The sequence below is a fragment of the Lutjanus erythropterus genome, chromosome 4 (assembly GCF_056507025.1).
Source record: "Lutjanus erythropterus isolate fLutEry1 chromosome 4, fLutEry1.hap2, whole genome shotgun sequence".
NCBI classification, from domain to species: Eukaryota; Metazoa; Chordata; class Actinopteri; order Lutjaniformes; family Lutjanidae; genus Lutjanus; species Lutjanus erythropterus.
Window position 1 is genome coordinate 31,694,394 of NC_139320.1, and position 14,772 is coordinate 31,709,165.

At 43.3% G+C, this 14,772-nt stretch overlaps 1 protein-coding gene across 2 annotated transcripts; it reads left to right on the forward strand.

Moving 5' to 3' along the window:
• Positions 1-5,144: 5,144 nt before the first annotated feature.
• Positions 5,145-14,090, forward strand: mmp23bb (matrix metallopeptidase 23bb). Of its 2 annotated transcripts, none has more exons than XM_084716415.1 (8): positions 5,145-5,333; positions 7,355-7,461; positions 11,077-11,216; positions 11,303-11,470; positions 11,613-11,777; positions 11,978-12,088; positions 12,590-12,716; positions 13,390-14,090. In XM_084716415.1, exons 1-8 carry the CDS (start codon positions 5,256-5,258, stop codon positions 13,580-13,582), a joined length of 1,089 nt encoding a protein of 362 aa, XP_084572541.1. In that variant the 5' UTR covers positions 5,145-5,255; the 3' UTR covers positions 13,583-14,090. The 2 variants fall into 2 exon arrangements, with proteins under 2 accessions (XP_084572541.1, XP_084572542.1); XM_084716416.1 differs by having other exon boundaries at positions 5,145-5,306.
• Positions 14,091-14,772: the final 682 nt, after the last annotated feature.

Sequence of the window (14,772 nt, forward strand, 5' to 3'; positions counted from 1 at the left end):
TAATGGAGGAGCAACAAAAGACTGTGAAAGTTGTTGAATGCTCCAAAAACAGCTGTTTGTAACGTTCCACAGGTAAACAGGTGACAGGATCATGATTGAGATTCACCACTTTGTGAAAAACTGCCAACAGTCAAACACGTTTGTCAACACAAACCTGCAGGAATTTATAAATTTCACCATCTACAATCCATAATATCATGAAAAGATTCAGAGAATCCAGAGAAATCTCTGCACGTAAGGAGCAAGACTGAAAACCAACACTGAATGTCTGTGACCTTTGACCCCTCAAGCAGCACTGTATTAAAAACCGACATTTGGTTGGTTGGTAGGTTGTGTAGTTGTTGGCTGGCTGGATGGTTGGTTGGTTGATCAGTTGGTTGTTGGTTGGTTGGTTGGTTGGTTGGTTGGTTCACTGGTCGATTAACTGGTTGGTTGATTGGTTCATTGCTTGGCTGACTGATTGGTTATTGGTTGGTTGGTTGTGGTTGGTTGGTTGGTTATTGGTTCATTGATTGGTTGACTGGTTGGTTGGTTAGTTGTGCTTGGTTGACTGGTTGGCTGTGCTTAGTTGACTGGTTGGTTGGTTGGTTGTGCTTGGTTGACTGGTTGGTTGTTGGTTGGTTGGTTGTGCTTGGTTGACTGGTTGGTTGTTGGTTGGTTGGTTGTGCTTGGTTGGTTGGTTGGTTGGTTGGTTGGTTGGTTGGTTGGTTGGTGAAAAAGCTGATGTATCACAGTGGTAAACAGGCTCTCATCACAACAGAATGCCTGGATATTTACAGAAAACAATATGTATCACTTTCAACATTAAATATCTTGTCTTTGTTTTGTATTCAACTAATATAGGTTGAAAAGTTTTAGCAAATAATTGTTTTTAATGTATTATAGAATATCCCAACATTTCTGTAATTGGGTTTGTATTTGTGTATGCCTGTATTTATTTATTGTCTAATCAAACTATCTGTAGAGCACCTGTCTTTTAAAGTACTTCACAGGAGACAAGCTCATAAAAAGACAATTAGAAAAAGAAAAACAATTCATGAAAATCACAGAAAATAGAAATAAAGATGAAACAATAACAAGACAAAAGGTAAAAAGAATTTACAACAAAAGAAAGATAAAGAATCTTTCTTCAGAAATAACAGCAACACTTTGATAAAATATCAACAACCAGAACTCTAAAACTTAAATTCAGCCTGAAAATCAAACATTAGTTGACATGTAAGAGAAGCTCCTTATCAAAGTCCTCTAACCCTTCACTTCCTGTCATGTGACCATCTCAGAACAGCCACCATTGGTTCACTTGTAGCCTGGAGGAGCTGCGTCCAGTCCTGAGAAAGTCTGAGTTTTATAGAACAACACGCTCATAACCAACCAGCAACACTGAAGCAACTAAACAACACCACTGTGGCAACCAACCAACAACACTGTGGGAACCAACCAACAACCAACCAGCAACACTGTGGGAACCAACCAACAACACTGTGGAAACCAACCAACAACCAACCAGCAACATTGTGGGAACCAACCAACAGCCAACCAGCAACATTGTGGGAATCAACCAACAACCAACCAACAACACTGTGGGAACCAACCAACAGCCAACCAGCAACATTGTGGGAATCAACCAACAACCAACCAACAACACTGTGGGAACCAACCAACAACCAACCAGCAACACTGTGGGAACCAACCAACCAGCAACATTGTGGGAACCAACCAACAACCAACCAACAACACTGTAACAACCAACCAGCAACACTGGTTAACCTTAAGCACGCCTCCTTTAAATCAAACCATCCTCTGGAAATAAAATTTACAAAAACAACAAAGTTCACAGTTAAACAAAGAAAATATAAAAACATACAAAGTATTAGAAGAAGAAACGTTTGTGTTGAAGAACTTTTAAAACTGACATGTTGGTTTCCATGACGACCAGTAAAAACAGACAGTGAGCTGTTTGTTTTCAGCTCTGAAATGAGACGAGGTGATGTGGGAACCTGCTGCTGACTGACCACAGTGTGTGTGTGTGTGTGTGTGTGTATGTGTGTGTGTGTGTGATGGACAGATGAATGGACAGACGTCTAATTGAATCCTCATCCTTCAGCTCCGGCTGAAAGTCCGTCTCCTCCTCCGTCTCTCTGCTCCTCTCTCTGGGAGACACAGAACCCAGCGAGGTCGGCTGGAGGGCTGCCAGGAGGCCCCCGGGGGCCCCAGCCAGAAACACTGGAGCATGACGGAAACTCCTGCAGAGCTTCTACCTGAGGGACGACGGTGAGAGTCACTGTTCAGGCTGTTTATGTTTCCTGGTGTTGTCATGGTGACGAACAACTAGGGCTGCAAGTAACAATTATATTCATTGTCAATTTGATTAATTCAATTAATTGTACCGCAATCTGGTCAGTGAAAAACTAAACATGGAGACGTTCTCCAGTGTCTCAGCTTTTTAAATTTGTTTTTCTAATGTTCTGAATTCCTGGTTGTACTGTTTGGTTTTACAACTTGAGTGATTGTCGATGTTTGTGTTTAGTTCAAGATATTCATCTATGCTACTTTCCACAGAATTTTGTCGGGCCTTTTCAGGTTCGGCTTTTCAGCCCTGATTAAAGTTCTAATCTAAACCACTAGTTTACACACACGTGTACACACACACAGCAGATGTCACAGCTGTGCGTGTGTTTGTGTGTGTGAACATAGAGCAGGTCTTAGGGACCAAGACCAGAACCCTGAGGAACACCACAACTGATTATTGATCCTGAACAGCTGCTGGCTGTACAGGCATGAGAAAGAAATGTTGAATGTAATAATAATAATAAAGTTTATTTGTGTAGTGCCTTTCAGAGTTACAAGGTGCTTCACAAGTTAAAAGAGAAAATAAAACCACATTTTAAGAGCATGTCAAATGCAGAAAATGCAATAAAAATGGAAAAAGGAAAACAAGAACAAAAACATAAAAATATTTAAGTGTAGCATATAAATGCTAGTCTGTACATGTGAGCTTTAGTAAAGGCATTTTCTCCTTTTGTTTGGTGATTTTGGCTGCGAGATATTAAACACGTCTAAGGACGCGATGTGTTTTCAGCACTCGCTGACCAGCTGTTGTGGTCCACTGTACTTCTGCTGACAAACTGCGTGCAGCTCACTCATTGTTGTTTAATCTTTAAAATATATTTTCTCAGTAAAAAATCAAACACCTGTGAAAATAGTTTTGTCCCAATACTCAAGAATGAGTGATCAATATCTGATCAATATCTAATAACTGATGAGTTTGAGAGTGAAAGAACACATTGATCAAACGTTAATGGTCTTTTCTTATTGTTGCTATGTTTAAATATTGTTAAAATGTTTAACAGTCACGCAGTAACATCATCAGTGACGATGATGATGATGATGATGATGATGATGATGATGATGATGATGATGCGTTGTGCTCTGAGGTTTGTGTGGCGATATTGATCTGAGGCTGAGAGATGGTGTGAGATCACTGTTGCAGTGCATGATGGGAGCGTGCCAGGCACCTCAGCTGCCAACATTCAGACTCATTCGGCAGCCCTAATGAGCGGTGGCAGCTGTTTAACATGCAGGATGTGATGTCATCATATGATAATGAGCTGCTGTGAAGATGCTGAGCGGGCGGTTTGTCGGCGTGAAGGTGACCGAGGGCCGAGAGCTGCCAACGCCTGATAAACAACAACAATACAACAAGAATTCTTGATTATTACTTATTATTCCTCCATTAGAATAAACCATCAGCAGCAGCTTCGTCTTCTATTGTTACTGCAGAAATGAATCTATATGTTTACATTCTCACTGAATGAAATGACTCGTCTGTCAAATTATAAACAAATCTCCAGTAAACACAATAAACTGCTCTGACATGAACCTAACCCCCAGACACGCTCTATATACTCTCTATATACACATCTATATATACTGTAAGCTTATGAAGTAATCTATTACTGTATTCATTCCTCTACTGTTCAGTTTACAGGAACACTTTATCTTGTTGTCTTCCATATCTACATATTTTATAGACCATGAGGCGTTTCTTTTAGTTTACTGTCTGAATGTGAGGAAGGTTACAACCTCGTCATCATCTGATGTTTTCAGAACATCAACCAGAAGAAGTGACCTTTAGGTCACACGATTCATGATGTCATCATTTATTCACCCAGTCAGCCGTTTCCGGTTTGATCCAAAACAACTTTTACACCTCAGTTTAACATATCAGTCTCATGTTAATCTGATGGTAAAATGGTGAAAGTGTTGATCAAAGACCAAGACGACGTCCTCAAATGTCTTGTTTTGTCCACAACTCAAATATATTCAGTTTACTGTCAGAGAGGAGGAAAGAAACCAGAAAATATTCACATTTAAGAAGCTGAAATCAGAGAATTTGGACTTTTTTTAATCAAAAGAAAATGACTCAAATGGATTTATTTATTATTAAAGAAGAAGGCAATGAATTTAACAATTGATTGTTAATTGATTCATTGATGATTGGTTGCAGCTCTAGAAACACGATGCAGCAGCAGCAGCTCTGTTTGACTGTTTGAGTCTGTCAGAGGCATCAGCGTCTCTGTTTGGACAGATGTTCTGATGTTCTCAATAGAGACAAGACAAACTCTGCACATCTGGACTGCTGTTGGTGGGAAAACACCTCGGGGTGGTCCTACCTGTGGCCCCGGACCCCGAGGGCCCCCAGAAGCAACAACAGGGACCAGGTCTGAGTTTGTTCATCTGCTGCTCACATTCAGAAAATAACAGCTGCAGGAAGTAATAATTCATCAAAAATAAAAATAAAAATAATTAACATGAAATAAAAACATTTAAATTCAAAGTTTTAACTTTAATAATTTAAACTGAAACTTTTTCATTGTGAACAAAAACAAAACAAATTCAGTCTGAATCTAAAGGGTTAAACTTCACATTTAGAGTCTCAGTGTAAATGGACACCGCTCACACACACACACACACACACACACACACACACACACACACACACACACACCTGACCCCGCCCCTCCAGAACAGCCCCTCTGCAGCAGCGAGCGCTCCGTCAGTCAGTCCGGGAGGAGAGTTTGAGAACAGAAGAGAGGAGAACAAAACAGAACGCAACTGAACGCAACAAGGAAGAACAGTTCTTCTTCTCTTCAGTTCTTCAGTTTGTTCAGAACGGACGCACCGGAATTGATTGATTGAGTGTCTGTCTGATTGATTGATTGATTGATTGACGGGTCATGTGACGGACTGTCGTCATGGAGCCTCCTCTGATGGTGATGATGATGATGGTGGTGACGGTGATGAAGGTGAGCGGAGCCGCTGCGAGGCCGCAGGTCAGTGAGTTCATCCATCAATCGATCAACAGATCGTTCTGATAATCAATCAATAGCTTCAGTCACTTACTGATCAGAATATATGCTCAAAACTTCCATCAGTTCTCTGCTGGCTGTTTTTCCTCTTCTGACACCTCAAGGCATCATGTTTGAACAATTACAATAATGATAATCAATCATGAAAATAATCAATGAAGTTCAGTAACATTCAGAAACATCCAGAATGACCATTTAATGAAATCAGGCTCGTTAGATTGAAATAGTTTGTAATTATTCTGTCAGTTTTAATGTTTTTACTTGATTTTAATGATCAGCTCATTAAATATTAAATATAAACTGAAATATTTGTTTAGGGTCTTTCAGATTCTCAGGATTTATTGATCCTGTTTGTATCAATCAGTCAAACAGCTTCTCTCCGTCTTTGTCTTTTTTAGGGCTGCAACTAAATTATAATTATTATTTTCATTGCCAAACATTTTCTTAATTAATTAATTACTTTTTTTATCTGTAAACTATCAGAAAATGTTGATCAGTGTTTCCCAAAGTCCAAGATGACGTCCTCAGATGTCCACAACTCAGAGATATTCAGTTTACTGTCAGAGAGGAGAAAAGAAACCAGAAAATATTCACATTTAAAAAGCTGAAATCAGAGAAATTTTGACAGTTATTATTTTTAAAATGTCTCAAAATGATTAATTGATCATCAAAATAATTCACAATTAATTTAATAGCAGTTAATCATTGCAGCTCTAGTTGTGTCAAACTGCAGAGGGTGAAATAAAAGTCCTAAAAGTGTAAAAACTTGTTTGGTATGAGCCTTTAAAAAATCATTTCAGGTCCCAGAATTCACTGAGACAAACAAACAACACACATGTTCTTCTGCAACATGATGTTTGTATGTTGAAGAGGTGTCACTGTGATTCAGGACCTTTATTTTGAAGGTCTGTTCTTGTTGATGATGTTTGGAGACAGTCCAGTCTCACAGTAAAGACTTCAGGACTTCCTGTTCTGAGTCCAGCAGAGGTTCAGTTTACAGATGTGGATGAACAGAGGAGGTTCACACGGTGGTGACACATATCTGGGGGGGGGGGGGGGGGGTCAAAGGAGGAACACAGAGACAGACTGAAGCATTTCTGTCTTCACATCTGTCCTGAATCAGTCTGCTGCCACGTTTCAACACACTGTTCATGTGGAAACGTTTCAGTTTTGTTCTCTGAATGTTTTCTGTTGACTCTGAAACAACAAACATCTCATTATTTCTTCTTCTGTCAAATCAAAATCATCCACCAACACAGACCACGAAGGTCTGTGATTGCATGTTTTTAACTTAAGTTATGTTAAGTCTGTCTTTCCACAGGTTTCTGTCAGTGCATGATCCATTCCAGCTGCACGATCCGTTATCCATTCCAGCTGTGCGATTCCCTCTATCTGCACGATCCGTTATTCGTTACAGCTGCACAATTCGTTCCAGCTTCACGATTCACTCCAGCTGCACGATCCGTTATCCATCTTTTCATTCGACTCATTCCAGTTACTCAATCCGTGCCTGCTGCACGATCACGATCCATTCCAGCTGCATAGTTTGTTCCAACTGCACGATCCATTATCTCTTCCTCCTATACAATCCGTTCCTGCTGTATGATCCATCGATCGACACAATCCGTTACAGCTACATAATCCAGTTACACGATCCGTCCCAGGTACACGTTCCGTTCCTGCTACATGATCCGTTCCCCAGCTTCCCTGATCATGCAACTGGCTAATAGGCTAATTACAGTAAACTATGTGGTTTCTCCAAGTCGTGTTGCTATAGGTAACTATCCAAGATGGCGTCCACTCATGGATGTGCAGAACAGATTGTTTCCTGACAGTTTCTTTGATGTTTAATCTTTTAAATCTTTTCTCAGACAGACACTCATGTTTTGTTCCAATGACTCTAGTGGACATCTAGTGAAAGTGACATCATCACTCAGCCTGGAGGCTGCTGATTGGCTAATGATTCAGGTTGTGGTGTTTTTCAGACTTCTGGCAGCAGCAGAGTGATGGAGACATTCGGAGGAACGAGAAACAAACGCTACGCCATCAACCCCGTGGGACACAAGTGGATGCACCACAACATCACATACAGGTAGGAAACCATTCATTCATCTGTCTGTCTGTCCATCCATTCAGTTATGTAAAATGAGTATTACATTTATCATGTATATCACTCTGGGACAAATCACATCCTACAAAAAACTTTAAAAGTTATTAATACCAACACTCAATTTGTTTGTTTTTTTGTGAAAATGTATTCTTTACATATATACACACATACATATATATATATATATGTATATATATATATATATATATATATATATATATATATATATATATATATATATATATATGTATATATATATATATATATATATATATATATATATACACATATATATATATATATGTATATATATATATATATATAGTTTATTGATGTTTATTTATTTTTATTTAAAACAACCAACTTATGGACATGTGGTGCAGAGACAAAGACTCTTTTAGACCAAGCATCAATATCATTCATTGCGATATTGATGATGACCCCTGCAGGATCAGGATCAGGACAGAGGTAGGTAGGCAGGGTTCAGGCACACAGTGCCTTCTCCCATCATCTTCATTCTGGCTAATGGTCGGGCTGAAGTCTTTGCATCCTTTGGTGAACCGGTCTATGACGGTTTGCTGCCGTCTGTCCCTGTGTGCAGGTCGACTCCCTCAGTAGATGTTCTGAAGGCTCATTGCTGCCAGAGGACAGCACCAGAACACACCCTTGACACCACAACAGATTTTAAAAGGGTCTGAGGTGGAATTATCAAACTGGATGGTGCCTTGCATATCAATGTGGAAGGACTTGAGGATACTGAAGAGTTTTGGAGGGCAACTTCTCTATTCTACCATCTGGAAGAGGCTGCTCCTGAAAGCCATGTGGAGGTTTTCTCTTCTCCTGCAGCTGCCTCAAAGAGAAGATAACATCTGAACTCTGCTTGTGACTCTGGGTAAAGCTTCTCTGTGAGGACCTGGAGTCTGCAGTTCACTGGTGATGCAGTGTAGGGAGATGCCGTGGTAGCTGTCACAGTTGCCCCTGTCTCCCTTGTTCTTGTACAGAGTGAAGATATCAGCATCTCTCACTTCCAGTGGGACGGCACCGTTTCTCCAGCATAGGCAGAGGAGATCATGGAGTTAGTGAAGAAGAGCAGGCTTCCCACACTTCAGGATTCCAGCAGGTCAGTCTGTTGACAGCTCCTCAGTTGTTGGTTCCATATCAAGCTCTTCCATAACCTGCTGACACTCCACGTGACCAAGTGCTGCGTCAGAGTCAAAGTTGTTATGTTCAGAGTCATGTTGTACAGTGGTTTGGTTGTTTGGTGCTGTCCTGCCAGCCACCATCCATGAAGCAGACGGTACCTGTCCAGTGAGATCTGGGTGATGCTTTGTTATTGGACTTCTGTGCTGGTCCTGGATTGAACTTTGTGGTCATATCATCATGTTGTGGACACTCAGGTGAAGAGAGGAGCAGAGATGTCAGCCTGATCACCACCTGGTGTTGAGTTGGATCAGATGGTGGGGGAGGCTGCTGGACTGACCAGTTAAACCCAAACTTGTGATGAGGCTGAACTGGGAATGTCTGGCAGTGGCCTCTGTCTGCGAGATCTGTGACTCCTCAGGAGGCATTCCTCATGCAGCCTGTTGGAGGCTGGGGACATGGAAACAGAATGGGCCATATCATAGACACAGCTGGTAGGAGCTGTGCCTGTCAACCTCAGAACCCACTGGTGGACAGAAGGAAACCGTTAAGCTAAAGAAAGCTGTCCTTAAGGCTCGGTTGATCCAGGGGGTTCCTGAAGCAGCAAACAGGTACCAGGAGGCCAGAAGGGCTGCAGCCTTGTTGGCTGCTGAAGATGAGGATTTTCAGCAAGACTTGGATCAAGCTGTGTTCAGCCAGGGAGGAAACCTGCTGACCTAGAGTGCGGATACTGTCAGGCAGGTGCAGGAACTCCTGCACCCAATCAACATGTCCTCCATGGCGGAGACAGAGTCTGAAGACGCAGGTGAAGTCTCATCCATATCCCTGCAGGGGTCTCTAAAGTAGTAAAGAAGCTCCCTGGAGGCAAGGCCCTGGGTGTGGATGAGATTTGCCCTGAGATGCTAAAGGCTCTGGACTTTGTAAGGCTGTCCTGTTTGACACATCTATTCAGTGTTAGGAGGCCAGGGACATGTGGAGTGACAGACTGGGTGGTGGTTCCCATTTTCAGAGAGCCTCCTCAGGAAAGTTAACTCTAGAGTGTTGAAAAGGAGGCTCCAACCAATTGTGGAACCTGAGATTCAGGAGGAACAATGTGGATTCCATCCTGGTCATGGAACAGTAGACCAGGTCTTTATCCTTGCAGGGTTACTGGGGGAATCATGGGAATTTGACCATCTAGTCTAAATGTTTTTTGTGGACATGGAGAAGACCTATGACCTTATACCCCTGGGGAGAGCTGAGGGAGTATGGAGAACCAGAGCTGTTGCTACAAGTTATCTGTTTCCTGTATAACCAAAGTGAGAGCTGTGTCCATGTCAGCACAAAGTCAAACATATCCTCATTGGGTGTTGGACTGTCCCTTGTCTCTGATCCTGTTTCTGAACTTCATGGACAGAATCTCCAGGCTCAGCAAGGGTGAGGAGGGTGTTTAGTTTGAGAACTGTTGTCGTCATCAAACTGTGACCTTCAGCACTGGGGCGGTTTGCAGCCAAGTGTGAAGTGTAAAGCAGCCAGTCATGGTCTCTGCTGGAACTGGATATCTCCCTCCAGGCTGGGAGTGTCTTGCTGCCTCGTTCGAGGGAGAACTCTGGGGTCAACAGGTGGGTTGGTCCAGTAACAGCAGTAATGTGGACATTCCACCGGACCATCATAGTGAAGAGGGAGTTGAAGTGGAAGTCAATCCAGCAGTTCATCAATCCATTCCAACCCATCTTCTGTGGTCATGAGCTTTAGGTAGTGACCAAATGAGTTTCCTCTGTAGGGTGTCCGTGCTCACACCTACCTGTGGAGGTTTTTCAGGCACGCCTCACTAGGAATGCCTCGAGAACTCCCAGGAGGAACTGGAAAGTCTGGAATTTAAGCTGTCAGAGAAGTATAAAGTATTATGAGACAGAAATACACAAGGGAAGTACAAGTACATCAAATTGTACTTAAGTGCAGTACTTTTGTAAATTATATTTTCACCACTGATTGCTGTGATCTGTGGGCTTGTAGGAAATGGTGTTCATTAAAGGCTAAAAACAAATATTAAATAAAACATTATGCCTGCTGGATATTCAATGGTGCTCAGAGATCAGCTGATAATCAGCTGATCAACATGTCACGTGTAAACGAGTTTTAATGTTTCAGTCATCAGCAGTCAGACTGAGTTAAACCTTCACACAGAGACACACTGAGCGGCTGAAGTGAACTGATTGAGCTGAATTGTTCCTCTGAATGCCCTCTGATTGGCCAGTCTGCCTTTACATGACGATGTTTTTACCCTGACCTGTTTCTCACAGGGAGCTGTGCGAGCTCAGCCAATCAAACGCCTCCTGTCAGTCTCTGAGAGCCTTCACTCAGGGCAAAAAAACTCACTGATTATAGCTTCATTACCAACAACCTGTCTGTCTGTCTGTCTGTCTCTCTGGCATGCCTGTCCGACCTGTCTGTCTGTCTGACCTGTCTGTGTCCTAGGATAATAAAGTTTCCAAACACTCTGAACGTCGAGGACACGAGGAAGGCCATCAGCATCGCCTTCACCAAGTGGAGCGACGTGTCTCCGCTGACCTTCACCGAGGTTACCGACGCCAACGCCACCGCTGACATCACCATTGGTAGGAGGAGCTTAAATCAGCAGACAAACAAACAGAGGAAGACATGTTGAGATTAATGTGTGTGTGTCTGTGGGTGGGTGCTTTAGGTTTCTACACCTTTAACCACACTGACTGCTGGTGGTCTCCTCTCCACCCGTGTTTCGATGGGCTGAATGGCGAGCTGGCTCACGCCTTCCTGCCGCCACGTGGAGAAATCCACTTCGACAACCATGAGTTCTGGATCCTCGGCAAGTCCCGCTTCAGCTGGAAACAAGGTAACAGTACTGCGGTAAGGTCTGTACTGCACTAAAAGTACTTGGAGTATTATACATGGCAGTACAGTGACGTGTTGAACATGTTTGTTCTGCATTATCATGACGTAGCAGCCAGACATCAGCTGTTGTCATGTGACTGCAGGTGTGTGGCTGAACGACCTTGTCCAGGTAGCGGCTCATGAGATTGGTCATGCTCTCGGTCTGTGGCACTCCAGAGACCCACAGGCTCTGATGCACCCAAACGCCACATACACGGGACAGAGGAACATCGCCCAGGACGACGTGTGGGGCATCCAGAGACTCTATGGTACACACCTGAACACACCTGAACACACCTGCACTCACATGAACACACCTGCACTCACCTGAACACACCTGCACTCACATGAACACACCTGCACTCACTTGAACACACCTGCACACACCTGAACACACCTAGCTGCTCTGTAGTACTCCTGAGTACTGTGTCAGTACTGCTTGTCTGACAGCTGTCCTGTCTGTCCTCAGGTTGTCTGGACAAGAAGCGAGTCTGTGAGCCGTGGGCTCGACTCGGCTTCTGTGAGCGCAGGAAGACATTCATGAAGAAGAACTGTCCTCAACGCTGTGACCTCTGCTATGGTGAGATGACATCATGATGACATCATCACTCCATACACACTCCAATAAATAAAGTTCCACTCTGTGACCGAGTGGAACATTGACCTTTATTTAACCAGATAAGATACAAAAATTAATTTACAGTGATGATCTGCAGAGAGGCAGAACATGTAGAACATCTAGATCATAGAAACCTAGAGAATCTGTACATAATAAATCAAGAACATCTGGAACATCATAGAAACATCTATAATATCTATACATATAGAACTTCTAGAATATCATAGTAACCTAGAACATCCATACATCATAGAACATCTAGAACAAGGAAAGAGTCATGACCCGTCTGCGGTGAGGTTTGAGACAGAGCGATGGGACGGACTGGAACACAGAACACACAGAACACAGCGGTGTCAGCTCGCTGCTGCAGTCTGGACCTGCAGACAGAAACCTGATTCTCTCTCTGAGATTTGTCCTCTCGTCTCGCCGTCTCTGGTATGACTCTCATTTCCTGTCCCACAGAGCCTCTGGAGGCGGTTACCACGCCAACGCCGCCTCCGGCCAACGTCAAGATCAAGATGGTTCCTCGGGGGAAGGTGGTGGGTTTCCGCTGCGGAACTAAAAACCCCCGCTCACCGCCCAAAGTCAGGTCAGCTGATCAATACTTCATATGAAACTGAAGCTGGAACGGATCAATGAAAGGATGCAACTATTGATTACTTTCATTATTGATTAAAACTCAGGTCTATAAAATGTCAACAAGTAAGTATAAAATAATCTCAGAATCTAACGTGACAGAAAATAGTCACATTTCAGAGGCTTGAAAGATGTTTCTATTTTTATATTATTATCAAAATAGTTGCTGATTAACTTTAACTTAACAAACAAGTAATCGATCAGTCATCTGAGCTCCAAGTAACAGATTGCTATTCTGGTCAGACACATAAACCTGATGAAGATCAATAATTCAGTCAGCAGATAAGTGAGGTGAAATCGTCACAATGTCCTTTGTTTCTAGGGCTTTCGACCTCGTCTCTTGGCCTTCCTGTTCAGTTATCCTGGAGATGGTTTGGTTCTTATCACGTGACCTGAGCAGGTCACATGATTACAGGTGAATTTAATCCAAGGTCCAGACGGTAACCCTGAAGGTTTCATATTTAGGTCATGTGATAGCAACTGAACTGTCTCCACCACAATAAAAAAAACATTCAAATGAAAGTCTAGATTTTAAAAACTCACCTGTCAAAGAAGAAATGTCTTTGGGAAACATCATCAAACCTGAAATGTCTCCGTTCATCTCATTTCTTTCTGTTTTTGTCCAGCTGGTATAAAGACGGCGAGCAGATCCTCGCCTCCATCCCCGGATACATTGTCATGAAGGACAGAGACCTCCGCATCGTCGCCAACGAGTTCAATGAGGGCATTTATACCTGCCGCATCCATCGCCGCGGCGACATCGTGTCTGCCAACTCCTGGGCCATCCGACTGAAGCCAGAAGAGCCGTCCAACAGCTGAGGACATCGACGGGGACAAGACAGGACGATGAAGATAGATATACTGAAGGGATGAAACCATAAATGTACAGATGAAGGGACATGGTGGTTTGGACAGAACTTCTCTTTACAGGTGTTTGTCCTCCACTTGGACACACCTGGACATGACTCGACTGTCGCTGTAAGAAATGATGGTGAAAAAGACTCTAAAACTCTGTGACCAGGTGGTCGACCCGCGGCAGCTCTGTGGTAACAGCGCGACCTTGTCTTTTCGTAACCCCCGGACGTGACATTGTTTACCCATAATCCTGCAGGACGTCATGTGATCACAATCCTGCAGGAAGTCATTTACCCACAATCCTGCAGGACATCATGTGATCACACTCCTGCAAGACGTCATTTACCCACAATCCTGCAGGACATCATGCGATCACAATCCTACAGGTCGTCATGTGATCACACTCCTGCAGGACGTCATTTACCTACAATCCTACAGGACGTCGTGTGATCACACTCCTGCAAGACGTCATTTACCCACAATCCTGCAGGACATCATGCGATCACAATCCTACAGGTCGTCATGTGATCACACTCCTGCAAGACGTCATTTACCCACAATCCTGCAGGACATCATGCGATCACAATCCTACAGGTCGTCATGTGATCACACTCCTGCAGGACGTCATTTACCTACAATCCTACAGGACGTCGTGTGATCACACTCCTGCAAGACTTCATTTACCCACAATCCTGCAGGACATCATGCGATCACAATCCTACAGGTCGTCATATGATCACACTCCTGCAGGAAGTCATTTACCCACAATCCTGCAGGACATCATGTGATCACACTCCTGCAAGACGTCATTTACCCACAATCCTGCAGGACATCATGCGATCACAATCCTACAGGTCGTCATGTGATCACACTCCTGCAAGACGTCATTTACCCACAATCCTGCAGGACATCATGCGATCACAATCCTGCAGGACATCATGTGATCACACTCCTGCAGGACGTCATTTACCTACAATCCTACAGGTCGTCATGTGATCACACTCCTGCAGGATGCCATTTACCCACAATCCTACAGGACGTCGTGTGATCACAATCCTGCAGGACGTCATTTACCCACAATCCTGCAGGATGTTATTCAGCCATAAAAACTTTGCATGGCGTCATCTTTCTGTCATGTCTTGGTGTGACATCAC

Bases quoted from the DNA above. Each gene is read 5' to 3' on its own strand.
- mmp23bb (XM_084716415.1), top strand. From the start codon at position 5,256: ATGGAGCCTCCTCTGATGGTGATGATGATGATGGTGGTGACGGTGATG. The intron at 5,334-7,354 runs GTCAGTGAGTTC...GGTGTTTTTCAG, and splicing joins GAGCCGCTGCGAGGCCGCAG to ACTTCTGGCAGCAGCAGAGT. The intron at 12,089-12,589 runs GTGAGATGACAT...CCTGTCCCACAG, and splicing joins ACGCTGTGACCTCTGCTATG to AGCCTCTGGAGGCGGTTACC.